Genomic DNA, 26,843 nt, shown 5'->3' with positions numbered 1-26,843 from the left:
TTTGGAACTTCCTTCAGTAGGTCCAGAGAACTCTTTCAAACCTGAAGGGGTACAGCTAAGAAACAACCATTATTTTGGAGATATTACATTTGCAGAGTTCACAATTTCAGAAACTAGTGATACTTCAAAAGTCTTATAAGTTATTCAAATGTACCCCAATCCCTATAAATTCACTGTCAAGCAAGTTTAAAGTCATTAGCACATCTGTAGAATGCCCTTTGACAAAAAAAACTTGAAACCCTGAAGTGGAAGCCCAGCCCTCTTAACATCACTTTATTAATACACGCATATGAATCAAAGTTTTATTTTCAGGGCAGCCCAGGTGGCTCAGCAGTTTAGCGCCGCCTTCAGCCCACGGCCTGATCCTGGAGACCCAGGATCAAGTCTCATGTCGGGCTCCTGCTTCTCCCTCTGCCTGTCTCTGCCTCTCTCTCTCTCTCTCTGTCATGAATAATAAATAAAATCTTTTTAAAATTAAAAAAAAAAAAAGTTTTATTTTCACTCGGTATCCCAGTGCACTCTTCTTATGGAAGCCCCTCTCTGCTGGAATCTGGTCGTTTGAGCCAGGACAGAACACAGTAGCATGTGGTATATATCAGAGAGTGTTCTTCAGGAACTCACAGACTCATTTTTAGCAACTCTAGGGTCAGTGCCAAAAAAGTATGGAGAATTGGTGGGATTATTAATAAGATAAATATTTCAGATAAATCTTGGTTCTCGATGATACAAAATCCTTGTTTTCTATTAGCAGATGCTAAGTAATTCAAGACATCACTGTTCTGGAAACTTTTCATGGTTAGATTTAGAGAAATTAAAAAAAATTTAAAAAAAAGATTTAGAGAAATTAGTCTTTTTAGTAGCTCATGTTTTTTCTATTGTTTTCTATCAGTGAAGAGAGCCAAATTTACATTACTGTCCTTAATTTCTTTCCCAACCCCAAACATGTATTTCTTTTTTTTTTAAAGGTTTTATTTAATCATGAGAGACACAGAAAGAGAGGCAGAGACATAGGCAGAGGGAGATGCAGGTTCATGTGAGAGGAGCCCCATGTGGGACTCAATCCCAGGATCCTGGGATCACGCCCTGAGCCAAAGGCAGATGCTCAACTACTGAGCCACCCAGGCATCCCCCAAACATGTATTTCTAACAGCTTATGGGCTATCTCTTGCCCAGGTGATTTTTCTCAACTAAATTTGAACAATGTTTGTTTTTGTTTTTGTTTTTTTATTCATGAGAGACACAGAGACATAGACAGAGGGAGAGGCAAGCTCCTCACAGGGAGCCCGATGTGGGACTCGACCCTGGGACCGGGATCACACCCTGAGCCAAAGGCAGATGCTCAACCATTGAGCCACCTAGGCGTCCCTGAACAATGTTTCTCCACTAGATGATAGATATAAAATCGCAGGCATCATTTGCTGTGTGCATACAGTTTTAGAAACTATACCCCAATTACACAGCAGCATCCATGTCCTACAGTCTCCTTCCTTCCTGAGCCGGCCCTTCCCCATTTCGTCGCAGCCATAAGGTTCACATGGGGACTGACTACTTCCAGTATCACTGATGGGCCCCCGTTGGTGTAAACCAATTGGTGTAATCTTATGCCCCCCGCAATTAAATTTGGATGACATATGGGACTTTGAGACTCGAATGCCCTGGCCACTAAGATTAATTTAGGTTGGTCCAGTTGAAGCAAAGTCAAGCTCTTTTTTCAATGGATATGAAAGAGGAAACACGTAGCCCTGGCTGCTACTACAGGCCACCGTATCATTGGAAGTTTAAAAGAGAAGCTGGCCTTAGGATAAATCACATGGAGAAAAGTAGAGCTGAATGAATTTGAAGAAGGAAAAGAAGCAGTAGCTGCTGCAGCCTAGACTGAACCACATCTGTGGCCTAATTTTGATCTTTTTGTTTACATGAACCAATATTCCTCCTTATTATTAAAGTCAATTTGAGTTGGGATTTCTGTGTGTGTGTGTTTTTTTTTTTTTCCTGTTACTTGCTACTGAAAGCATCCTCACTCCTACAGCTTTCCTACAAAAGCTATTAAAAAATCAATCAATCACAAATATGTAATAGACATTACTCTAAATCAAACTATTTGAGAGAGCCTTAAGAAACTGAAAAGTTGGGATCCCTGGGTGGCGCAGGGGTTTGGCGCCTGCCTTTGGCCCAGGGCGCGATCCTGGAGACCCGGGATCGAATCCCACATCGGGCTTCCGGTGCATGGAGCCTGCTTCTCCCTCTGCCTGTGTCTCTGCCTCTCTCTCTTTCTCTCTCTGTGACTATCATAAATAAATAAACATTTGGAAAAAAAAAAAAAAGAAACTGAAAAGTTGGTTGTTCAAAATCTAGCTGGAAATAAGGGATGAGGGTAATTGTAATAACAGCAATCATTGACCCTGTAGTACTCCCTCTGTGTCAGACACCAGGCTCTATGCTTCACACTTGTGATCTCATTTCACATTCACAAAAACCCGGGAACATGAGGGTAGGTAAAATTATCCCCATTTACAGAAAAAAACAAAAAAGAAAAAAAGTTCAGAGAACTGATGACAGAAAAACTCTGTAAAAGCCTAATATACGGGGTGGGGGCACCTTAGATTTCTAAGTTAGCACAACTATATGTAAACTTTGTTCAAACCAAAAGCCTGATTTATGGCCTGCCACGCATGCATTGTACATCTGCTTTGTGAATGAGCAGCCTGAAGGAAAACCATTTTGTCCTTGAGGCATCAATCAAAGCTCCTGCTCCCTGAATTCCTTTAGGATGAAACTCATGCTTCCCGCCTACATGCTAATCTATAATCTTTTTTAGCTTTTACAAGATGTAAAAAATGTATATAACCCTATAAAAACTGTCCATTCTCTGGAGCCACTTTCTTCCCTGTGAAAAGTGTGTTTTCCTGGGCAGTAGTCCTAACATGGGCTGGAATAAAATTCTCTTTCTTACTTTCTGAGATTCTAAAAAGTTTGTTCAATTTGTGCTGACAAAGCTTATGTACTTTCACAAAGCTATTAAGAAGTATAGAAGAATGCACACACAAGTCTGTGATGTCAAAGCAGGCTGTGCTTTTAACGATGCTCTTTAAGTGATTCTGCTATTATGTGAACTAAAATTCAAAGAAGGGGGAAAACCACCTTAAATCATTGATATTTTGCAGGGAAAAAAATTAAAGAATATAATTTGAATATGAACTTAAAATATTAAGATAAATGTCAGGCAAACTAAGAGATATGAAATCATTGTAACACTATGACAACCTTCCAGAAGACCATTCCACTACAAAGAAAGATTTAGACTAATATCACAAGCACGAGCTTTCTGAAAGCATTCAATTCTACGTGCTAACTTCAAATAAAATAGTAGCAATCATAAAAATTATAACTACAGCTAACACTTAGACAATATGCGAGGCATTCTTTTAAGTACTGTAGAACTGTAACTTCCTATAACTCACTGGATCTTCACAAAAACCCAAGAACACTGGGACTAACATGATCCCCCATGTTATATTTGGGGAAAATGGGGCACACAGATGTAAAATCATTTCCTCAAAGTATCAGCAAGAAAAGGGCAGAGCAGGATTTCACCCCAGACCTTGTGGCCTCCAAAGTCCATGCTCTTAAACAATGTGCTATCCATACTTCAGCATGTAAATGTCCTATGAATACAACACTCAAATATCTACCATGCAAGACTGTTAAGCAGGAAATCTGTTTTACAGTTTGGTGTGACAGAGAGAATGTATAAAGGTTTTGGCTCCTACTACTATGGGGTTCAACTCAAAGCCAGGCTCTGCGACTTACTAGTTTTGTGACCTTGAGCCAGTGATCATGCTTCTTTCAATCTCAGATACAATACCATCTGCCTCCTAGAGGACTTTCAATACAGGTTGGCATTATTCCTTTCTGTTCTCACCAAAGAACACTGTTACCAAGGCGCTTTTACAGAATATCATCAAGCAGCCAGTTAATTTTAGACCACCTATTGTTTGAATTCAACTGGACATTTAAAAAAAAAATTGGTTTGTATGCAGGCAAAGCTTTCCCAACTGACAAGTTGGGAAAAAAATGAATATCAATCATTTCATGATACTTATACAGAGACAAGTAAGAGAATACTTTTCAAGTACTTACAACGTCCCTACCACAAAACCACACAAATTCTAAGCAGTAATGCAATGAGAAGTATTAACATGCAATTTGAATATTCTAAACATAAAAATTATTAATAAAAAACACACAATACATAAAACTAGTTTTAATTACACCTACCATGTCTGCAGAAGAACTGAATGACGACTTTGCACTTATCGGATCTGGTGAATATTTTACACTTCTCTACAGTTCTTTCAAGAGAATTTGGACATCTAAAGATAGGCAGAATTGACTATAACACAAATACATAATAGAACAGCACACATTTAATATGGTTGCTCGATGAGTTTAAATGAACTAACAAGATAATGTATGCTCCTAAGTGAATAGATTTGTCCTGCATACCTTTTTATATATTTTTAAATTTTTATTCCAGTTTTGAACTATGTGACTGTGTAATTCAACCTTAAAAATAAAATAACCAATATTTTTTTCTGGATTAAGAAGGTATTTTCCCCTTCTTTTAACACTTTTTTCCTCTTTTTTCAATTTAAATTCAAGTCAATTCATTTAAAAAATTAAATTAACATACAGAGTATTATTAGTTACTGAGGTATAGTGATTCATCAGTTGCATATTACACCTAATGCTCATTACATTAAGTGCCCTCCTTAATGCCCATCACCCAGTTACCCCGTCCCTCTGCCCACTTCCCCTCCAGCAACCGTCAGTTTGTTTCCTATAGTTAAGAGTCTCATGGTTTGTCTCCCTCTCTGGTTTTGTCTTATTTTATTTTTCCATCCCTTCCTCTGTGATCTTGTGTTTTGTTTCTTAAATCCCACATATGAGGGATCCCTGGGTGGCTCAGCGGTTCAGTGCCTGCCTTCAGCCCAGGGCATGATCCTAGAGTCCCCGGATCGAGTCCCGCACTGGACTTCCTGCATGGAGCCTGCTTCTCCCTCTGCCTGTGTCTCTGCCTCTCTCTCTCTGTGTGTGTCTGTCATGAATTAAATAAATAAAATCTTTTTAAAAAAATTCCACATATGAAACCATATCATTGTCTTTCTCTGATTGGCTTATTTCATTTAGCATATCTTCTAGTTCCAACCTCATCATTGCAAATGATAAGATTTCATTTTTGATGGCTAAGTAGTATTCCACTACATATAAATACACATATTATACACACACACACACATACCACACTTCTCTACCCATTTATCTGTCAATGGACAGCTGGACTCTTTCCATAGTTTGGCTATTGTGGACATTGCTGCTATAAGCATTTGGGTGTCCTGCATGCCTTTTAAACCAGGTATTATTATTATTATTATTAAAGATTTTATTTATTTATTCATGAGAGACACACAGAGAGAGAGAGAGAGAGAGAGAGAGAGGCAGAGACACAGGCAGAGGGAAAAGCAGGCTCCACGCAGGGAGCTTGATGTGGGACTCGATCCCAGGACTCCAGGATCACACCCTGAGCCAAAGGCAGACATTCAACTGCTGACCCACCCAGGTAACCCATTAAACCATGTATTAAATGCAGAATAGATATCATGTCCTTTGTAACAAATATTTCTACAAGAGAAAACCAGGGCCACTTATACTTACCTTCATTCCCAATTTGCAATTTAAATTCGACATTGTAGAATCATTATCATTTACTTTCACTGAGGTTGACCATTGATAATGTTGAAAAAACACAGGAGAGAAGAGGACACATCCATATGCTGACCGACAAGAATTCACAGATCTTAAAGCAAGCTGAAAAATAAAAGTTAAGGAAAAAATCAACTTTCACTAAATGATTAATTCAAAAATTCTATTATGTTTAACACTGTAATTCAATGTGTTTAAATAAGGTTATGAGATGGTAAGTGCATTATATGGACTACATTATACATATGATTTATTATAGATATTAAATGGGTTACATTAGACATTGTATATTGAATTTACATACATATATACAGTATACACGTCTATATTGAATACATGTAGATATTAACTCTAAAATCTTGCATGTTGAAATTGTAAAGTTGTAAATGCCTTTAGCTTTAATGTACAAAGTGGTAGATAATGTTAAAAGAGGTAGAAAGATGGCAGCAAAATGGCAATCTCTCGCCTCATCTAAAGGGAGAAACCGTTGGTCAGTGCCAGCCAACTACTTCCACTTAGGAATACTAATGCTGGCCCCAAACTGTCAGACCTTGTAAGTTTTTAAGAGAAGCAGAAAACTCAGATCTTTATGTGGACTCCCCCAATCTTTAAGTTTATAAAATTATTTCATTTAAAAAAATAACAAACAGGGAACCCTGGGTGGCGCAGCGGTTTAGTGCCTGCCTTTGGCCCAGGGCGTGATCCTGGAGACCCGGGATCGAATCCCACATCAGGCTCCTGGTGCATGGAGCCTGCTTCTCCCTCTGCCTATGTCTCTGCCTCTCTCTCTCTGTGTGTGACTATCACAAATAAATAAAATTTAAAAATAAAAAAATAAAAAAAAATAAAAAAAATAAAAAAATAACAAACAGTATAGTCCCACAAAACACTTCGGCAAGTCATATCTAGCCTCTTGACCATCAGTTTGCCATTTCTGGTTTAAATCTCTTGTGTTTCTCTGCCTGATTTTTAAGTTTAATATGCTCTCAATGTATTCAGACATGTAAAATAAAGATGAGCAGTGAAAGGGATAATTAAAATTTCTGAGTTTCCTAGTTAACATTCAATCTGGATTGGGATCTTTAAACATCCTCTTTTGCCTTAATAGATGGTATACTGGTTAATTTTCTTACTTACACCTTTTTCAGATGGATCTAGCCACAGCTCGTCACTGATTCGTGATAGAGCTTGGATTGCTTTCCCAAATACTACAGAGAAAAAGAAAGGCACTGCTTACATTCTTTCCTCAAACAATAAAAACAAATCATAAGGCTACTTCAGCATTCAGAGGACTCACGTTAAATTTATAAAGAACAGTGTTTCATAGACCAATGCTAAAAATTGCTTTAAATACATAATAAGGGTCCCCTGGGTGCCTCATCGGTTTAGTGCCTGCCTTCGGCCCAGGGCGTGATCCTGGAGTTTTGGGATCTAGTCCCGTATTGGGCTCCCTGCATGGAGCCTGTTTCTCCCTCTGCCTGTGTCTCTGCCTCTCTCTCTCTGTGTGTCTCTCATGAATAAATAAATAAAATCTTTAAATAAATAAATACATAATAATACTCCTGACAAAATGCTAGACACATAGACACATACTAAGAGCTCAATAAATTTACAGACTGCAAAATGATAAGACACACACTATTCCTTTCTGATGGTTTGCATGGAGCTACTGCAGCAAGCCAATTTCCATACCAATTTATTTTCAGACTTGGTTAAAATAAATATATTACCTGACATCCCCCCTCCCCTAGAAGTGTGAAAACAGAGCATGAAGAGGTTCATCTGAAGGGCTTTAATAACCTCATAGGTGGCAAGGTCAAAATAAGTTATAAGAGAGAAGTTAGAAGCATTCGAGATACATCTCTGATATTTGAGGGTAGCATCCAAGATGCTAAATCTGCTCACTAAACACACTCAGATTCCCTGTAAGAAAGAGGCTAGGCTGGGTGATTGGGAAGGCTTTGCTTCCCTTCCCTATTTGTCTAAACTGGTATGACACTGTTAATATTCTCAGGAATTACGAATAACTACAAAATGTGGCAAATATAAGATACTATGCTGCAATAAAAATGGATGGCCACATAGGGTGCCTGGGTGGCTCAGTCAGTTAAACATCTGACTCTTGATTTCCACTCAGGTCATGATCTCAGAGTCATGGGATCAAGCCCTGTGGCCGGGTCCATACTCAGCACTAACTCTGCTTCTTTCTCTCTCCCTCCCCCACTTGTGCTCTCTGAGAGAAAAAAGAAGAAAAGAAAAGAGAAGAAAAGAAAAGAAAAAGACCATATCGATCCACAGAACAATAGAAAACGGAGAAAATATTCCAGACATAAAATCTGATTACAATGCTTAAGGATCAGAAGTGTGCAAATTTGGGGGTGCCAGCCTGAAACTGAGACGGGATGATCATGGGGAGAAAAAAAAAAAGAGGCATTTCTCCTCTTTTTTTTCCACTTCACATTCAACACTTTTTCATTCAGCACTTTTTCCAGGAGCTGCCTCAGGCAGACCTCTCAATCACCCAGCGAATGGTTTTTGAGCACCGCCTATGTTCTGAGTACAACCCAATGCAAGGGGAGTAGAGCAATGAACTGAAGAGCAATAGCTTCTGCCCTCACAGTGCACTACATACAGTCCAGGGGGGTAGGCAAAAGCAATCATAAAAATAACTGCTTATTGAGAACTGAGCTACACCCTGTGAGAGAACTTCTAGAACTTGGAGAACCTGTAACAGCCGGGAGCCCGTGCTTCCCCTCCCTGTTCCTCACTACCGTTCTGTGGATGGCCCCATCCGGGGTGGGGGAGGGGGGTAAGGTAACCACCACACAAGACGCCATTCTAGGACCAGCTTACAATCTGCAGGAAACCAGTTTTCCTAAATAGAGACTTTCTGGAGTAACTTACACAGAGTACCACTTATACATTCCCATCTACAATTGAGCTCTCTCCGCATCTGATTCATTCCTACAACAAGCCCTGCAACAAAAATGCTGTTACTAATTCTCATTTTTTCAGATGAGGGAACTGAGCCCCCACAGCGATTCGGTGGCTTGTCCCAAGTCAGACGTGGAAAAACGGAAGAATCTGGAATAAAAACCAGGTTGATTAAATCAACCTGGCCCTAAATACTTCAACTGTCTAAGCATCATTTCCCCCCCAACTCCTCCTCACGCAGTCCTAAATCGTTCGGAGTTTGAGGCCCGCATTCCCAATCTCCGCTCCGATGGTGCAATTTCATTTCACGGACACTGAAGACAGTAAATACTAAGCACAAATAAAAGCAGACAGGCTCTCTTCCCTCAGAAGCTACTAGGAGCTTGGGTGGGTGTCGCCAGCACTTGCGCATGAAGGGCAAAGGGGAAATGGCCTCCATGAATCTTAGGCTTTCTTTCTTTTCTTTCTTCTTTGCTTCCCTTTTCTACATAGGAAGGCAAGAAAGGTCGCTCCACCTTTCACCTGACTGCCGCTCAGCTCGCACTTCAGCATGGCTGCAAGCCCTAACAAGCAGGGCTCCAAGGCGCGCCTCAGCTCGACAGCCCCAGGGGCCCGGATGTCGCCCGCACTTTTCGAACTTTCGAGATCTAACTCCTCCCGCCCTCACTCCACGCTTTCCCAAAGAGCAGCTATAGGTGACGGCGGGGAAGGACCTCTGCGGGCCCCCGTAGGCCGTCTCCTGCCGACGTCGCCTGTCATTGGCTGAGAACGAAGTGGGCGGGTCGCCCAGGAGCCCGAGGAAGAAGGCGGCGGCGGCGGTGGCGGTGACTGAGCGGAGCCCAGTGACAGGATGGTGAGGATGGCAGATGCGGCGACCGAGGCCTAGCTGTCGGCCGCGGGGCTGCGTCGTTGGGAGCAGCTGGGAGTCTCTGGGCGACGGCGGGGGCCATCCCGGGGACCGTGGCGGGGAGAAGGCCCAGGGGGAGGGCAGGGGAGGATACGAGCAGCTACCTCTGGGTGCGGCTGGCTCTGGCCTCGCACCCCCGCCCAGGGTCCAAGGGACGTCCGAGGGGGGAAGGGCCCGCCCCCCTCTGCGGCTCGTCCTGTCACGAGACCCGCACGCCCGAGCCGGGAAGGACCTTTGGGCCTGGGCCTCCAGCGTCTGCGAGAAAGGGGCATGGTCCCCTCGGTTTCCAGACGCTTCCTTACTCCTTTTCCTTAAAAGGCACCTCCCGCTGGTTGGGGTATACCGATTGCCACCGTCATGTGTTGAAAGCTGGGCTGCTTGGATGCAGAACGGGAAGTAACGAGCAGAATCCCCTATCCTCTTTCGTTTGCATCTGGAGAAAAGGGGTACAAACTGCCCCCCTCGCCCCTGAGATAAAGTGCAGCTGCCATTGAAATGTGGTAGTGAGTCCTCGGGGGACTGGATTTAGCTCTTAGAATGGCTGGAACTGTTGTTTCCTTAACGGTTTATGAGCTCTTTGAAATTGGAAAATTTTGTGAATATGTACGTTTTTCCAGGTAAGGAGCCAGTTTTGGCGCCAAGGAGTACTTTAGGGAGTTTTACTCAGTCGTTCCTCAGATTGTCCAGCCAGCTTCAAGGCTAGCCCCCCACCCACTTGACCTACTGTAGGTTTTTCTGCCCCTAAGACCGTTCTGTGTAAAAACTCAGGAGCTGCTACTGGAGGTGGCTTGTAGCTGTAATCAGATTTTCAAAGGTGCCCTTCTCCCCCTAAAAAGTTAAGAGCGTGTCCAAAAGGAGCTACGATTGTCTTGCTATTTATGTTGATGAGGGACTTCTATAATGGGTATCCGTTACATTTTTGAGATTATCAGGACTCTGTGGCAAGTGTAGCCTTTGAAGTGGCTTATAGATGTGACAGCCAAAGATTTATGGTATATGCTTCTTTAGTGTCTTTGTATATGGGAAAGACTTTAATCTCGTTTTTTATTTTTGCTTCTAAACGGACTCCCGTTGAAAGTGATCCGGTTTACAATAATTTTGAGACAGTTATTCCTGAGAGAAGATGACATATGATTCCATACTCATGTTTCTAAAGTTTGTAAGAGATGAACACTTTTTTACTGGAACATAATTGTCACCTGAGATAGAACTGGGTAAAATTTAGCGTTAGCTGATTCTTTTATGATTAAAAACCTCTCACTTGGCAAAGTAGACTGGTAATGTTCAACACTCAGTAGTATCCAGAGTCTATGGGTAGCAAATTCAGGTGTGGAGAAGGTCCAATTGCAGCTGGAGGAATGTGTTTGTTTTTTTTTTATCATCTTTAGTTGGTGACTTCATCAATTGATAATGTATTCAGAGTGCTGTATTAGACCTTCTGTACAAAATAATGGTCTAGCTGCGGCATAAATTTTCCAGCTCGTAGAATTTTGAGCATAAGAGAATTAAAATCCGTGTACTTGAGGAATAATTAGTCCTTAAGAATCCACAAAATGTTAGCTTTCGTTTACATTGTTACTGATGAATTTTCCAAATTGTCTTATAAAATTCTTAACAGAACAGGAAACTAAAAGAGATGGGAGTCAATATAGAGAATAAGATTAGAAGAAAAACTGACAGGGCAAATTTTTTATTACTGGGTGTGTGTGAGAGAGAGAGAGATGTTCAAAAACACAGCAAATGGTTCTTTTGGTATTGCTTTGAGCAAAGCCAGTTTTTAACATTTTCTTTCATAACACTCAGAAATCATTAACAATTGTTTGCATATTCATTTGGTATGAGTTTTTTTGTTGCTCTGTTTTTGGTTTGTTTCTTTTCATTGCTTTCTTGTAACATTGGTCATGTTTCACCCTTTTTTTTCATTCCCCTGTCTGCAATCAACTTCTTCATTCCACTAAGGCTGGGCACAGAGTAAGTTTCTTCTCTTAGCTCCTACTAACAACGGTGGTCGGGTGGCTGGCTGATTACTGGGATTTTCACCCTTTTACAGTCAATCAAATAGGAAGTAGCCAGATTCCTATGCTTTGATTGGGTTGGTTCTTTATTTGAATTTAACAAGATTGCCATTTCCAGGATCTTTTGCTGTCTCAAAAGACTATAAACTTTATCTAATCTGAATTGTCAAAAGTGTGGAATTTGGGCAAGGACATTCCTCAAAGTATGACATATGTTATGTGACACTATTTCCCCAAACTTAGTCACCTACATCAAACAAGAGTCTTAGAATCTTTAGTAGTTTGAAATAATTTTTGTTTGGTCATTCATATAGTTATATTTTTAAACTACTAATACTCTGGGTATACTTGGGTATAATCCATAATACATGATAGAATTTAGGTCATCAATCATTATGAAGTATCATTGTTGTACTAATATTCTTTTTAGCACATTGAGATCAAACAGCTCATTCATTATTAGTCCCAAAGATTTTTATCCTGCAATAGACATATACCCTCTATGAGCCTGAGGGTTTTGTTTTTTTTAATATAGCAATTTATTTTTTACCTTTTTTCTCAAATGCCAGCTTCCCACATTAACTCTGTGCTTCAATCCATATCTGAAGGGATCCCCCTCTAAAGATGAAGATTGTTCTCTCTCCAGGTACTTTTGCATTGATTACCAATGAGGGTGGAAACTTCATAGTGGTTTTTAGTCTTACAGTAAGATGTTTTATCCACTAAGATCTGGATTGAAACAGTTCATTGAACAAATACCAGCTGAAACTACTCTTTAAAAAGAAGAAACTTATTTAACAATTTCTTTTAAAGTGTGCTAATTTTGTAATCTTGTGTTACTTCAGTTACTCTGTGTCCTGGTAACAGTTCCTTTCCTTTGTAATCATGTTGATATTTGTTGCAAGATGAATCAAGTTTGTTTTAGCAATAATTTTAGTTTTACATATTTTGTTTTTGGTTAATTTCAGTTTACATGAAGTCTATGGTGGCAAAACTATTTTCTGTTTTTTTTTATTATTTTTATTTATTTATGATAGTCACACACACAGAGAAAGAGGCAGAGACACAGGCAGAGGGAGAAGCAGGCTCCATGCACCGGGAGCCTGACGTGGGATTCGATCCCGGGTCTCCAGGATCGCGCCCCGGGCCAAAGGCAGGCGCCAAACTGCTGCGCCACCCGGGGATCCCTATTTTCTGTTTTTATATTATTTTAGATATTTAATGTTTTCTTGGATAATATTAAGGAACAGTCATGCCTTGTCTTTTTAAATAGAAGTTTTATTTTTTAAAGATTTTATTTATTCATGAGAGGCAGAGAGAGAGGCAGAGACATAGACAGGGGGAGAAGCAGGCTCAACGCAGGGAGCCCCCTGTGGGACTCAATCCCAGGACTCCTGGATTACGCCCTGAGTCAAAGGCAGTCGCTCAACTGCTGAGCCACCCAGACATCCCCATGCCTTCTTTAAAAGCAGTTAAAGGGCATGTATGTTTATAAGTGGGATGTCTGTGTGGAAAAACATCCTGTTACAGAATGAAGGTGCTTATATGAATCAACATGAAATTAATTATTGTCCTTTGGACGACAAATATTTAAAATGACCTTTTGACAATATTCCACAAAAAGATTGAATTGAGTAATGTTTATATGTTCTTGAAATTGCAAAATTAAAAATTTTACAGAATTGAGGTTTTTTATTGTTATACTTAAGTGCAAAATTAATTTTTATCATCTGAGACTATATTGCAACTCTAAACCACCTCCTGCTAAATTCATCATTTATTTAGCTGATGTCTCTCTCTCTCTTTTTTTTTAAATTGTGCTAATGCACATGAAAGATTGTAAAAATGTTATCTTAAGTTTAGAAACCAAACTGAGGGTACACAGGCCATTTAGTCTACACAATAAAAGTACGACAGGATTTATAATAAGGAAGGAGGAGAGAACAGAGATCATCATTCAAAAGCACGTGTTGTCCTATTAAAACTTCTTGAAACATAGGCTGTTTTTTATACCTTTATATTATATAGCTAATAGTATTTAGTAACAAATATTGTAAATTTTGGCTACTTTTCCTTCAAATAGTTGTCAGTCTAGTAAACATAAATTACAGAATTAAGTTTTTTTATCACTGCATTTTTAACAGTTCTCTTTATTAATGTTCCTTGGAACATTGGAATCAGTGCATTATGTTTTACGTTAGGTTGCAGAAAAATGAATTACCATATTACTCAAAAATGCCAAATTCCATAAGACCCAGCACTATATTCTTCATTTTGCAATTTTTTAAATTCAGCATCATTTATAGGTCTCTAAGTGAATTGCTTAGAAAGCCCATTTTTTTTCTTGGTAAATAGAATGATGACCTGTATTGTGTATGCACACTGTTTATGACTAAAATAAGGTTGATTAGAAAAGAGTATGTTACCATATGTGTCTTTGTTTAAATGGTAATGATAAGAACTGTATGGATAACTTCTGCTCTTTTGGGTTCTGGAATCCTTGCTTAATTTAAAAGAGGATTTAAGAGAGGAAAACATCTTGTTTTGGCATCATGTTTGACATTACACCTTGTCTCACCTTGACACTTTAAAGTTGGTGTTGGTATTAGGAGATCTGCACATCCCACACCGGTGCAACAGTTTGCCGGCTAAATTCAAAAAACTGCTGGTGCCAGGAAAGATTCAGCACATTCTCTGTACTGGAAACCTTTGCACCAAAGAGAGTTATGACTATCTCAAGACTCTGGCCGGTGATGTTCATATTGTGAGAGGAGACTTCGATGAGGTGATGTATTTTTCTTTCCATTCGCAAATATTTTCTTTTCTTGGTTCTTACATATAGAAGCTTTATCCTTTACACCTGAGTTTCTCAATTGTCATGGTCTTTATGTTGTTGTTAACTTCCCAAATACAAATTTACTACACCTAATTGTCCCTTACTCTTTGAAAACCACCAGTGTTACACTACTCAGAAAACATGTTAAATACATTATTAAACATATTTAAATAGTGATTTTGTCACTATGTTTTGTAGTATTGTTATTTAGTTTATAAAATTTTTATTAAAAACTTCTCACCACCACCTCTGCTACCCTGTTCCAAGCTACCATATCATTTTCCTGTATCTCAACTTCCTCATTCGACCCTTCCTCCCTCCATAGTTTGTTCTCCAAGCAGCAACCAGTGTGATCCTTTTTAGGTGAAGATCACATCACCACTATGCTGAAAACCCTGCTGTGGCTCCCTAACTCCATGGTTAAACTATAAAGGGGCATGAGGAACTTTTGAGGAGATGATCCAACTGTTCTGGGTCTTGATTGTGGCAGAGCTTACATAACTGTATGCATTTGTCAAAACCCCTTAAATTGTACACTAAAAAGAGTAATTTTACTGCATATGAATTATAACTCAACCTGACTTTAAAGTAAAAAGTTAGAAGTTCTGGGATTCCAGCTTTGCCCATTAGTTAATAACAAGATTTTAGGCAAATTATATTCTTTCTGGCCTCAGTTTCCTCATACATAAATATGATTGGAATAGATCATTTTTAAGACCCCAACTCATACTAACATTGTATTTTAAAAATTTTGTACTTACAAAATTTCCTTCGTATTTTTGGGAATATAAGCTTTTCCATAAATCATTTAACTTCATTGGTGCTGTTTACTGGGGTTCCTTTATACCAAACCGAATGAACATAATGTCTCTCTTTTTTTTTTTTTTTTTTTTTTTTTAGTGGATTTTAAGAAAGAGTTCAGATAACCTTTCACCTGGGGGCAAAAGACAGGGAGATGAGAAGGGAAAGGGGCCGACTTCTTGTCAATAATTAGAATATAGGTTTGCTTTGTTAAAAATATATTTGGGGTTCTGTTTGTATTATGCTAAAGACAATTTCAGTAGCAAGAATTAAAGCTTTTTCTTATAATTTGCTAAATTCACAGACCTGGCAGCCATACTACCAGGGTTTGGGTCTTGGCTCTTCCACTTACTAACGTGTGACCTTGGGCAAGTTATTTTAACCTCTCTGTGCTTCAGTTTCCTCATCCATAAAATGGTGGTCATAATAGAAGCTACCTCTTAGGATTGTTTGTAAATATTTAAATAGGTTGATATTTATAAAGCCCTTAGAAGAGTGCCTGCTTCCTACTAAGTACCATATGAATGTTGACTATCATTATTATTTGAAGCTATTCCATAATGATTAAAGCCTGGGATATAATTTAAACACACCTTATAGGTCATATGCTTAGGATTCTTAGGTAGAGGAAACTCACAAATTTTGGGGAATTATTTTCTACAGCATGCCCCCGAGAACCCATATTCTGTAAAAGAGGGAAAAAAAAAAAAAAAAAAAACACAAGGCAGGGATTACATGATAAATTCCAGTTTACCTTAAGTAAGTTGTTTTGACCATATTTGTAGCTTTAGAAACTGAGATCAAGTATTTAATAAATGTGTTGGCTGTGAAGCACTGTATCAAAATATTCATATGGGATTGAATATTAATGTTTTTCAACATCAGTATCTCTAAAAAAAATTTTTTTTAATATCTGTTTCTTATTTTAGAATCTGAATTATCCAGAACAGAAAGTTGTAACTGTTGGGCAGTTCAAAATTGGTTTGATCCATGGGCATCAAGTTATTCCATGGGGAGACATGGCCAGCTTAGCCCTGTTGCAGAGGCAGTTCGATGTGGACATTCTTATCTCGGGACACACACACAAATTTGAAGCATTTGAGCATGAAAATAAATTCTACATTAACCCAGGTTCTGCCACTGGAGCATATAATGCCTTGGAAACGTGAGTAGTGATTTGGGGATTTATTAAAGCTAGTAATTGCATGTGTGACATTTCATAAAGGAGAAGTGCAACTGTTTCAATTAATTATAGCCTTTTGAGCAATCTTCTTTTGGTGTTTACTCTTTTCAATATGTAACAAGTAGAATTCTCTTCAAATCCAAATTGTTGTAAATTGAAATTTTTTGTGCTGGTGCTTTTTAGTATAAAACACTGACATTATTTATATTCTCTTCCAGAAACATTATTCCTTCATTTGTGCTGATGGACATCCAGGCTTCTACAGTTGTCACTTATGTGTATCAACTAATTGGAGATGATGTGAAAGTAGAACGAATTGAATACAAAAAATCTTAAAAGCCAGGCCTGTCTTGCTGTTTTTTTTTTTCATTCCCATGTTCAAATCAAGTAATTAAACATTTATGTACCACAAAATTGTATCACTTTTATAATATTTTGCAGTAAAATATCATCTTCTGTTAATACAATGTTCTAAGCTTCTTGTAAACTATAAGAATATATTCCATTTCCATATATGATTTCTATGAAAAAAATGTCATCACACAGTAAATGGTCATAATGTTCAGAAAAATTTATCCTTGTAAATATCTTCAAAGTTGGTATTTGGAACTTTACTATGAAAGTAGTGCATGAGGAAAAAGAATTTAGACTTGTATACGTTTTTCTCTTCAGTAATAAACAGTTAACTTTCATTTATACTTTTTTGATAAACTGTTTTAATTTTTAAAAATCATAAAAATGAGAGGCCGTATGAAACTGCACCTAAGCATTAAAGTGATGAGGTAGATGGGATGACCTTTTGGGGCTTTCTCAGTTCTTAGAGTGTTCTGAGTCATAATGTTGGGCTCAGAACATTTGATTTTCTAAAGAATTTACTACATTGATATATTAGCAATAATTCCTCAAACTGTTGCTTTAAATTGCCCTATTCCTATATTTCAAGTTTTAACTGTGTGTGTGTGTGTGTGTGTGTGTGTGTATTTATTTATTTATTTATTTATTTATGATAGTCACACAGAGAGAGAGAGAGGGAGAGACACAGGCAGAGGGAGAAGCAGGATCCATGCACCAGGAGCCCGACGTGGGATTCGATCCCGGATCTCCAGGATCGCACGCCCTGGGCCAAAGGCAGGCGCCAAACCGCTGCGCCACCCTGGGATCCCTATATATATATTTTTTTTCTTAAACCAACGTTTAGAAAGGAAGCACACTGGAGTGAATGTATAATGTAAAGAATCTCACTACAATTACTCCCAACTTATTCTAGTTTGAGAATCCAAGTGTTTTGACAATTTTCATAAAATAGGGCAAACTGATATTTCCATTTTTAAGTTGTATTCAAGCAGAAAATATTAAGCACCTTTTTTGCAAGTCTCTATCAAATGTTATTCTGTATCAGGCTATTTCGGAGCTTTCCTTAGCCCAATCAAGAAAATACTTGAGGGGGGGATGCCTGGGTGGCTCAGTGGGTTAGCACCGCCTTCAGCCCAGGGTGTGATCCTGGGGACCCCGGATCGAGTCCCGCATCGGGCTCCCTGCATGGAGCCTGCTTCTCCCTCTGCCTGTGTCTCTGCCTCTTTCTCTCTCTCTGTCTCTCATGAATAAATAAATAAAATCTTAAAAAAAAAAAAAATACTTGATGGGATTCTCATGTTTTTGTTTTAGGACTTACTGTAAGCAGAAAAAGAATTACACAATTTGACAGATTTAAAGAAAAATAATTCCATTTTAAGTGACAAGAAAATTTTTAATTGTGCCTAGCTAGAAATACAAGCATATATTACACATAACTTTTATTACACAAATATCGTTAGTACATGGAACTACATCAAACCAATTACACTGTTGCAAACGTTTCTGAACAAACTAAAATTACTTAATGACTTCATGGTGAATAACAATACTATCCTAAAAAGAGAGGACACAATTCACAACCCCTTCCCCCCTTTGGCACCTCATCAATTCACAAGACTGTCAGGTCACATCAGATGTTCTCCTTGTTCTTCAATTGACATTGACTGCATACATTTATTTAGTAAATCTTCTTCCTTTTTTTCTTCATTCATGTATGATTCAGAATCATTTGTAGAAACTGAAAGAAAAAAGAGTTTATAATGTCTGTTTTGGAAATAAAGCTGTATTTCGTCCTGAAAATTGAGATTTGTATATAAGAACAAACTACAAATTGACCTTCCTTAGTAATAAGCCTTTCACAAAAACAAATGGCCTGCAATTTTCAAAACTTAACTGCTTCCCCCCCTTCCCCCAAATCTCTTTTTTAAAATAGGATACCCAGTAAGTATTGTATTCAAGCCAAGTTATTGTACAGCAAATTCTGTTACTAAGTCCTATTTTGTCTTCACTTGTCAAAATCTTTTGGTTACTGAAAAGTTACAGCTTCAGCATGCTCTCACTAAGCATTAAGTTCCTAATCATCTTTCTCCTCTCAGGGACCACAGGGACTTTCTCCCTACCTGGGTTTCCTCCAGCTATTATTTTTGGACCCAGACTTACTTTTTCTTCTGCCATTTCTCTCATTTCTTGGACTGTCACACATCAGTGGGATGGGAGTTCAGAAGGCCTAAATTCCTTACTTCCTACCTACTTTCCTACTTACTGTAGGAACAACTTTCCCAGGAAATTGTTTAACTTCCACTTAATCCTTTTCACTTTTATCAATTCTGAGGAATACTTCTGAGCTTTCTGTCTTCCCCTTTTGCCTTTTTCATGTGGTATTCTGCACTTGTGGTAGGAACCTTTTGCTGATCCTTACCAACTGGATTTGTCTGAGTTGCTCCACAAAATTTTGATAATCTCACTTGGTTGGCTTGTCTCCACTGGTTTGTTGAACATTAAAATTATACAGGTGATAGAGACCTTCATAAACTATGCCACCATACAAAATATGTTGTCCATCCAAAAAAGGCACTATCATGAAAGTGCTATGGCTTGAAAAAGTCATGTTTGTGGCTCTGGATTCTAACAAATTCACTCTGTTAAGTCTTTGACTTTGATATTATAAATGCCTTTGTTTACAAGTACCTTGAATCTTATTCCCCTGAGCAGTATGTTCTTTTAAGTGAAAGCAGAAACTATTTCATAGTCATTTTATTTGGAGAATTAAAAGCAAATCACATTAAGTTTTTTAAAGTCTTCTGTAATAGAAATGAAACTATATTGGGTTTTTTTAAGCAGATCTTTCAAAATGCATACTTTAAAAATTCCACATTTACCTGATTGCATGAACAGTCTGCTTGGTTTTCTAAAAATCTTCAGTGATTTACATCTTGTTTTAGATACATATCCAGTTTTTAAACTGTAAGAAAGAGGAGCATCTTAATTGGAACCAGCAAAATCAACAGCTGTCTAATGCATGTGGAGGACCATATAAATTCTTTTTATTAAGCTCAGTATCACCAAAAAGACCCTCTCACTCTCCCATGACTTACTAACCCTGAAACAGGGTTATAGTGTTATAGTGCAGGTTGAATAATCAGGCTTCTTTTTTTTCTTAATTCCTTTTTGTTTATAGTATTCCCCTGTGTAGAAGCAACCATATGCTCCTTTTGGAAGTGTATTATTTTGAATTTAAGTGGGAATTACTGAAAAGGGCAGTCTTGCCTATCACTAGCTGATTAAAGAAATTTTTACAGTTCCACAAAATACATCCTAAAAGGAGTGGCATAACCCAGTCCAGTCAGATCAGTAAAGACACCATACAATCCTTTGGTGGCTTTTGGTCTAGTCCATTCTGAATTTAACAAAATGAACATATCAGGGAATGACTTGTAATCTCACTTAGCTGTCCTTCAAATAAAATTGGGGTCTATTTTCCTCCTTTAAACAATAAGAAACAGACCCTTCTCTGTTTCTCACTGGTCGCCAAAGGGAATGCTGTAGGATCATTTCAGGTGCACGTGCCACTGCAGTGTTAGAAGGCCCCGAGTCCACTCTCTCCAGTTGGTGTCGCCATGTGGTACAGGGGTAATGCTGCTTCTGTGAGTAGCGAGAACTGAGGCGGCTCCTGTGATGAGTGAGGATACCTGTTGTACAGATAACCTCTGTTAGAAGACCCTCTTGTTTCTTGCGAGAACTAGTGAGAACTACAAAGGTGCACCTGCCTGGCTTTTGTGAGCTGTGCTGGATCACATACATGTACTGCCTCTTCATTAACGTCCGCAGATAGTTGGCATTGTAGATCTTAGCAATGCTGCACAGGTAATGCTTCTGGCCTGTCGTGAGGTCTGGATGCTAAAAGACAAATAAGGCTTATAGGCACTGGAGAACAAGAAGTTGGCAATATTCCTTATCTGAAAGGATGAATGTTCAGGAGAACTGTACCATCTGTACATTTTGCTTATTTCAATTCAATTATGCTAATCTGACCAAAAAGAGAAAGAAATGGCCATTTAAACAGCACAAGTAACTCCGCCTGCCATTTCCATTCAAGTGGTTCAGATACCCAGTGAGGTGTGAGAACCACTGCCCTAGAAGAATAGGGAAAGTAAGGATATGCTATTCTGTCAGTGAGTCTGAGTTCCCGTGTGCCTCTCAAGGAGTGTAGGCATCTTGCCTCCTAAAGACAATTTTTGAGGTATCTTGTGGTATCTAAAGCAATTCAATACTTTACTTAGTCTTAAACTAAGGAAACAGTCTTTTCTAGCACCAGAAGAATAACTGTCTGTGTTGAAGACTGAGGGATAGTCTATTGGTCTTTGGTAAAAATTTTAACTAAGATTTTCACTTGCTAATTTTAGAAGGTAACATCATTTAAAATGCAAAACCCACTATCTATGAATGTGTGTATACACACATAGGATTTACTGAACTGAATAGGTAATAAGTTCAGAGAAAATTCAAAATGTTGGTCAGAAAAATTGACCAATGTGCACAGATCTTTTGTAACCTTCATTTGCACTGCTCTCACAAGGATACTTCTGGCAGTTATGACCTTTAATGGGTAATAAGAGGTTCAAGAGTTGTGAAATGCCGATTACCACTTTCTTTTTTTTGCTTGCTTCTAATTGTGCAGTCTTTCAGTGGAATCTATGAGTTTGGGTTTCCATCTCTAGAATGTAACTTTCCATAGCTTCCTGAGTAAAGGTACATTAGATCTCAAGTATCATAAAGCCCTAAAAGAACTTATGATAAGGAATATATAATGATAAAATCCTTGTATTCATTTCATGAGTTTAATCAGCAGATATTTATAGACTCCTAGACCATATGCTGAATGTACCTTGTCTTCTGAAATGCCTTACCCTCTAAGTAGCTTATCTTCAATAAGAAGTTCAGCTCAGAATACAAAGACTTTGGTATTCAAAGTATTGGTATTTAGCATACCTTTAGAAAGGACGCATCTGTCATTGATTTAGGGATGTGAATTGCTTGAATTTGAGGAGTTTTCCACAATTCTTGCAGCCTGGCTATGTGTGTGTTCACTTTGTGTTCATCTTTGATTCCATCTGTAGGCAAGAACATTATTATGTGAATTTCATGAGCAAACATCAGCTCAACAAGTTATTAATATCTATATTATTTACATGTCTGTGATTATCCTGGAGCAGTAGTATGAGTCATTCTATTAAATTTGAAATATCACTGTGTGATATGCCATTTGGTTTTAGAGCATACAAAACTCTTAAATATTTATAAACATTTATTATATATATATATCATTACATATAGACTACATTATTTTGAACTCAGCTGAGATGCAAACTGTTGACAGTAACTTGTTTTTGTTTGCTTACTGTAGGTCAAGCCATATTAAACAAGAATATACATGCAGAACTTGCACTGTAAAGACAATATTTTATCATTCATTTGACTTTATAGTATTAAATTCAAGACAGAATAATAGGATAACACAAATTTTATACTTTTAATGAGGCAATTTTAAAAGGAGGGGCTTTACAGAATTCTAAAACTTATTTTTACACAATTTCAGTTATTTCAATGTTTTTAATACTGATGTGGGTAGATTAAAAGAATAGTCTTTAAATAAAAGTTGAGACATATCTAGAAGAATGAAACTAGTTTTCAGTTTCAGACATATTGAGACCAGTAACTTGATTTAAGGCATAACCTTCAGTAGCAGTTTGGGGAAAAACAGTATCTGGTGAAATTTAACCAGGAAATAATTCTTTGTAACACTTACCTTCTTCCTACCCACTCCCTCCCTCCCTCCCTCCAACCGGTAGTGTGCTATCACTACAGTTAGTATCCCTATAGATTATTTTGCATTTTCTGGAGTTTAATATAAGTGGAAACATACAGTATATATTTTGTGTATATCTGGCTTCTTTCACTCAACATAATTATACTGAAATCCATCAAGGTGTGATATGTAACAATAACTCAATCCTTTTCATTGTTGGGATTATATTCCAGTGCGTATATATCTATGTACATATGTACAAGGACGCACAATTTGATCATCCATTCACCTGTTGATGCACATCTGGGTTGTTTCCAGTTTTAGGCTAGTACAAATAAAGCTGGCAATACAGATTTTTAAGTTAAAAGTTTGTATTTAGTAAGTCGAATTAAATAAGCACAATTTTGTTTCAGTACTGACAACAAAGGCCACAATTTTACATATTAAACTTTATTTCTTCAAGATTTTAACAAATTGGAGAGTTGATGCAGATAAGTGTTATATTTGCCTTACTGAAGGACTAACTAGTTTGCCAACAAATGGAAAATCATCTGGAAATTATGTTATTATGACCCTTGAGATATAATTTGGAATCTATAATAAAAGTATATATATTTTTAAAATCCTTTTTCAAGTCATAAATGTGAGGTAATTATCTAAAAATATACATTTTGCATCCCTGCTAATCAATATTTCTGGGACGCATATTGTATATTGCCTGGACTAAAATTTAACTTTTCAAAAGCTGGATAGTATTTCTTTACAGAAAATGATAACATTTAAAAGTAATAGTTAGGGGCACCTGGGTAGCTTAGTCAGTTAAGCAGCTTTTGATTTTGGGTCAGGTCATGATCTTAGGATCGTGAGCTGGATCCCACGACCTTGTGTTGGGCTTCACACTCAGTGGTGAGTCAGCTTGAGATTCTTTCTTCCTCTGCTCCTCCCCTGCCCCCATCAAATAAACCATTTTTTAAAATGAAAATGTTAATTAAAGAGAAACACTCAATTAAAAAATGGGCAAAGGATTTGAATAGACTTTGCATGTCTCCAAGGAAGATACACAAATCTCCAAGAAGCATATGAAAAGATGCTCATTATCACTACTCATTAGGAAAATAAAAATAACAATGAAGTACCATTTCATACTTCTAAGGATAACTATCATTTAAAAAAATGAAAACAAGTGTTTAGCTAGCATGTGGGGAAATTGGGACCTTGTGCATTGCTGATGAGAATGTAAAATGGTGCAGCTGCTATGGAAACAGTGTGGTAGGGATCCCTAGGTGGCGCAGCGGTTTAGCGCCTGCCTTTGGCCCAGGGCGTGATCCTGGAGAGCCGGGATCAAATCCCACATCAGACTCCCGGTGCATGGAGCCTGCTTCTCCCTCTGCCTAAGTCTCTGCCTCTCTCTCTCTCTGTGTGACTATCATAAATAAATAAAAATTTAAAAAAAAAAAAAAAGGAAACTGTGGTGATTCTTCAAAAAATTAGAATAATTGCCATATGATCCAGCAATTCCATTTTAAAACAACCACTTTATTTGTATGTATATATGCATTTTTATGTATGTATATACATATAGATATGTGTCTGTATGTTTTTCTCAGGTACCTGTAAGGACTACAAATTTTCCAAGGAAAAGTTAAGTGAATCCAAGTTTATATATCACTGAATTGAAATAGCTCCCTGCCCCCAAAAAACTTAGAAGTTTCTGGGGGTTTGTCTTCCTTACTTAATTCCAGCAGCTCTATCCTTTATTTAAAATGAGAGGAAAAAGAGCAGCACTGAGAAATATTTTATGCTCTTTGAAGTTGTTCAAGTTAGAATTTTTCCCTTCAATATGTGTATAAACCCCAGGCTATACTCTGTTTTTCAAACATCAGTTATAAACAAAGTTATTTTCAGATTCATTGCTATTTTGAAGTACTTTTTAAAAAATGCTTGATGTAAAAAAAATAATAAAAAAATAAAATAAATAATAAAAAAATTAAAATAAAAATGCTTGATGTAAAATATCTCAACAAGAGAAAAAGAACCTGCTGAATTGTTCTTTGAAAAATCTTAAAGACTGGGACACCTGGGTGGCTCAGTGGTTGGGCGTCTGCCTTCGGCCCAGGGCATGATCCTGGAGTTCCAGGATCGAGTCCCACATCGGGCTCCCTGCATGGAGCCTGCTTCTCTCTCTGCCTCTGTCTCTGCCTCTCTCTGTGTGTGTCTCTCTTGAATGAATAAATCAAATCTTTAAAAAAAAAAATCTTAAAGACTTAAGTTCACCAGGATGCTAATAAAGTCTGTTTTTAAAACTCCACTGTGTTTGTAGTTACAGCAAAATTAGCATCTCTGAACCATATTATTTGTGGGTATTACCTGCTTTATATTCTCTACTTACCAATACCTTTGGAATTGTGATAATAAGAATGTCCAGCTGATCTGTTGAGGAAAAAAAGGACTTAAATAATATGCAATAATGGACAGCATTATAAGAATTAACAAAAGTATTTTAAATGAAAAAAGACAGTATTGCCTATGCTTTTTACTTTTCATGTTTCCATTAGATGGAGTATTTTGCAAATTTTCTCCTGTAATCCTGGTTATAGCCTAATGGCTCCAGGCTTTTTAAAAGTGAGTTATATGAGGTTTTTACCATACAAGAAGGGATTTACCTTAAGCCAGGTTTGGTTTTACTTTTATAGCCTCTTAATCTAATTCCTACATTGAGCTCAATAAAGTAGTTTGCGTCTCTGTGTTATCTGTGGTATTTTCTTGCTCACTTTATTTTTAATAAAGTAACTTGGATATGGAAAAGACTATCTTGTTCTTTACTGTATGTAACTAAGGTGTACTGGAACTGATAAATTGATCTGGAATGTTTTCATTTTTGACAAGTTCTTTTTTTCTTTTCTCAAATTAAGACAAAACACCCTTGCTTCCTACTTCCTTAAATTTATTCAATGTCCAAGTGTCCATCGATACTAGGATCCAGCACTTTGTCAAGCACTGTAATGAACAGCAAAGACAAGAGTCTTTTAAGTCTTTGATGGGTGCCTGGGTGGCTCAGATGGTTAGTGGGTGATCCTTGATTTGGGCTCAGGTCCTGATCTCGGTGGTCCTGCTTGGGGCTCCACACTCAGACTTGAGGAGTCTGCTTGAGGATTCTCCCTCTCCCTTTGCCCCTCCCCTCTGCACGCACCCACTCTCTCTAAAACAAATAAATCATTTTTAAGAAGTCTTCAAACACTATATGTTTCCTTCCCTATATATATTTCATATACATGATGTATATATGTATACATTTATGTATATACACATTCCATATGTATGAGTGTGTGTATGTGTGTGTGTGTGTGTGTATATATATATATATACACACACACATATAAATAAATGGTCATGGGTGCAGCAGGAGCCATGACTGTGTGCTTTTGGAAAGGTACACCCTGAAGCTCTTTCAGGTAATAACTGATGGAAGGGATGAGAAGGTACTGAAGACTAATTGTCTTCAGCATCCAGGAACTATACTAAAAGAGCCTTCTCAAAATAAAATGGATTTATGAAGAAAAACTTCAGTGGGAAGAAAACATCAAGATCAACGTACCCGTAATATTCATAATTATCTGTCTCATCGTCATTATGAATCCCCTGGACATAAAAGTGGCCAACGTGACACCCACAGAACTGGTTTATTGACTTGGAAAGCCTCGTTCGAACCTGTTTCTGCCGTGCCCCCCAACCCCCTCTTTCTGTAGAGATCCTGTGGCCAGACGGCATTTTCCAGCAGGTTTCGCAGCGCCCCCTCGGGGCAGAAAGACGCACGCAGGCAACTGTCGCAGTCCCGGCGTTTAGTCATTGCACCAACGCTCGGCCTTACCTCACAGGCCCTTCCCGTAAACAGCGAGGCGGCTTCCATGTGTGCCACCCCGGCCACAACAGAGCTTCCCCCTTCCTCTCAGTTCAGCGCACTGGGGGGTCAGGCCACGGGAGCAGCCGGCTCCCACCCCCTCCTCCGCCGGGGACCACGACCTGGGCCGGTCGGCGTCCTCCCTCACCCCTCAGGGCCCCTCAGCCTCACCCGCCGCCGCCACCCTCGGTCCCGGCCACTGCGGTTGGGTCCGCGGAAGAGCCGCATGCCGTCCAGTCGGGCACCGGACACTGGCCGGGCATCTCCGCCCCGGCGCCCGGACCTCGAGCGGTGTGCGGAAGCAGCCTCCCCCTCTCCCCTCCCCCGGCAGCACGCGTGCGTCAGG

General features: G+C 38.5%; 3 protein-coding genes across 4 annotated transcripts in view; 1 reads left to right on the top strand and 2 right to left on the bottom strand.

Annotated features, from left to right (window-relative positions):
* The window catches only part of RAD9B (RAD9 checkpoint clamp component B), a 29,428-nt gene extending 15,003 nt beyond the window's left edge, over window positions 1-14,425 (bottom strand). Inside the window, exons 1-5 of the mRNA XM_049102129.1 lie at window positions 14,249-14,425; window positions 9,220-10,072; window positions 6,901-6,971; window positions 5,716-5,868; window positions 4,279-4,393 (exon numbers count right to left, since the gene is read on the bottom strand). Of these exons, the coding sequence (XP_048958086.1) occupies window positions 4,279-4,393; window positions 5,716-5,868; window positions 6,901-6,971; window positions 9,220-10,072; window positions 14,249-14,425 (1,369 nt within the window). The remainder of the gene's footprint in view (window positions 1-4,278; window positions 4,394-5,715; window positions 5,869-6,900; window positions 6,972-9,219; window positions 10,073-14,248) is intronic.
* VPS29 (VPS29 retromer complex component) lies at window positions 9,417-17,137 on the top strand. Its single transcript, XM_025473908.3, has 4 exons — window positions 9,417-9,550; window positions 14,213-14,404; window positions 16,186-16,421; window positions 16,658-17,137. Exons 1-4 carry the CDS (start codon window positions 9,548-9,550, stop codon window positions 16,773-16,775), a joined length of 549 nt encoding a protein of 182 aa, XP_025329693.1. The 5' UTR covers window positions 9,417-9,547; the 3' UTR covers window positions 16,776-17,137.
* A 1,028-nt stretch (window positions 17,138-18,165) lies between these two features.
* Window positions 18,166-26,838, bottom strand: FAM216A (family with sequence similarity 216 member A). Of its 2 annotated transcripts, none has more exons than XM_025473905.3 (7): window positions 26,669-26,838; window positions 24,989-25,029; window positions 21,783-21,904; window positions 20,561-20,690; window positions 20,299-20,482; window positions 19,673-19,755; window positions 18,166-18,531 (listed from the first exon to the last, which is right to left on the bottom strand). In XM_025473905.3, the coding sequence occupies exons 1-7, from the start codon at window positions 26,758-26,760 to the stop codon at window positions 18,419-18,421; spliced, it is 765 nt and encodes a 254-aa protein (XP_025329690.1). In that variant the 5' UTR covers window positions 26,761-26,838; the 3' UTR covers window positions 18,166-18,418. The 2 variants fall into 2 exon arrangements, with proteins under 2 accessions (XP_025329690.1, XP_025329691.1); XM_025473906.3 differs by having other exon boundaries at window positions 24,995-25,029.
* Between the last annotated feature and the right edge of the window lie 5 nt (window positions 26,839-26,843).

Source organism: Canis lupus, chromosome 26, assembly GCF_003254725.2.
Source record: "Canis lupus dingo isolate Sandy chromosome 26, ASM325472v2, whole genome shotgun sequence".
Classification (NCBI taxonomy): domain Eukaryota; kingdom Metazoa; phylum Chordata; class Mammalia; order Carnivora; family Canidae; genus Canis; species Canis lupus.
This window is presented reverse-complemented; position numbering and strand designations above follow the sequence as displayed.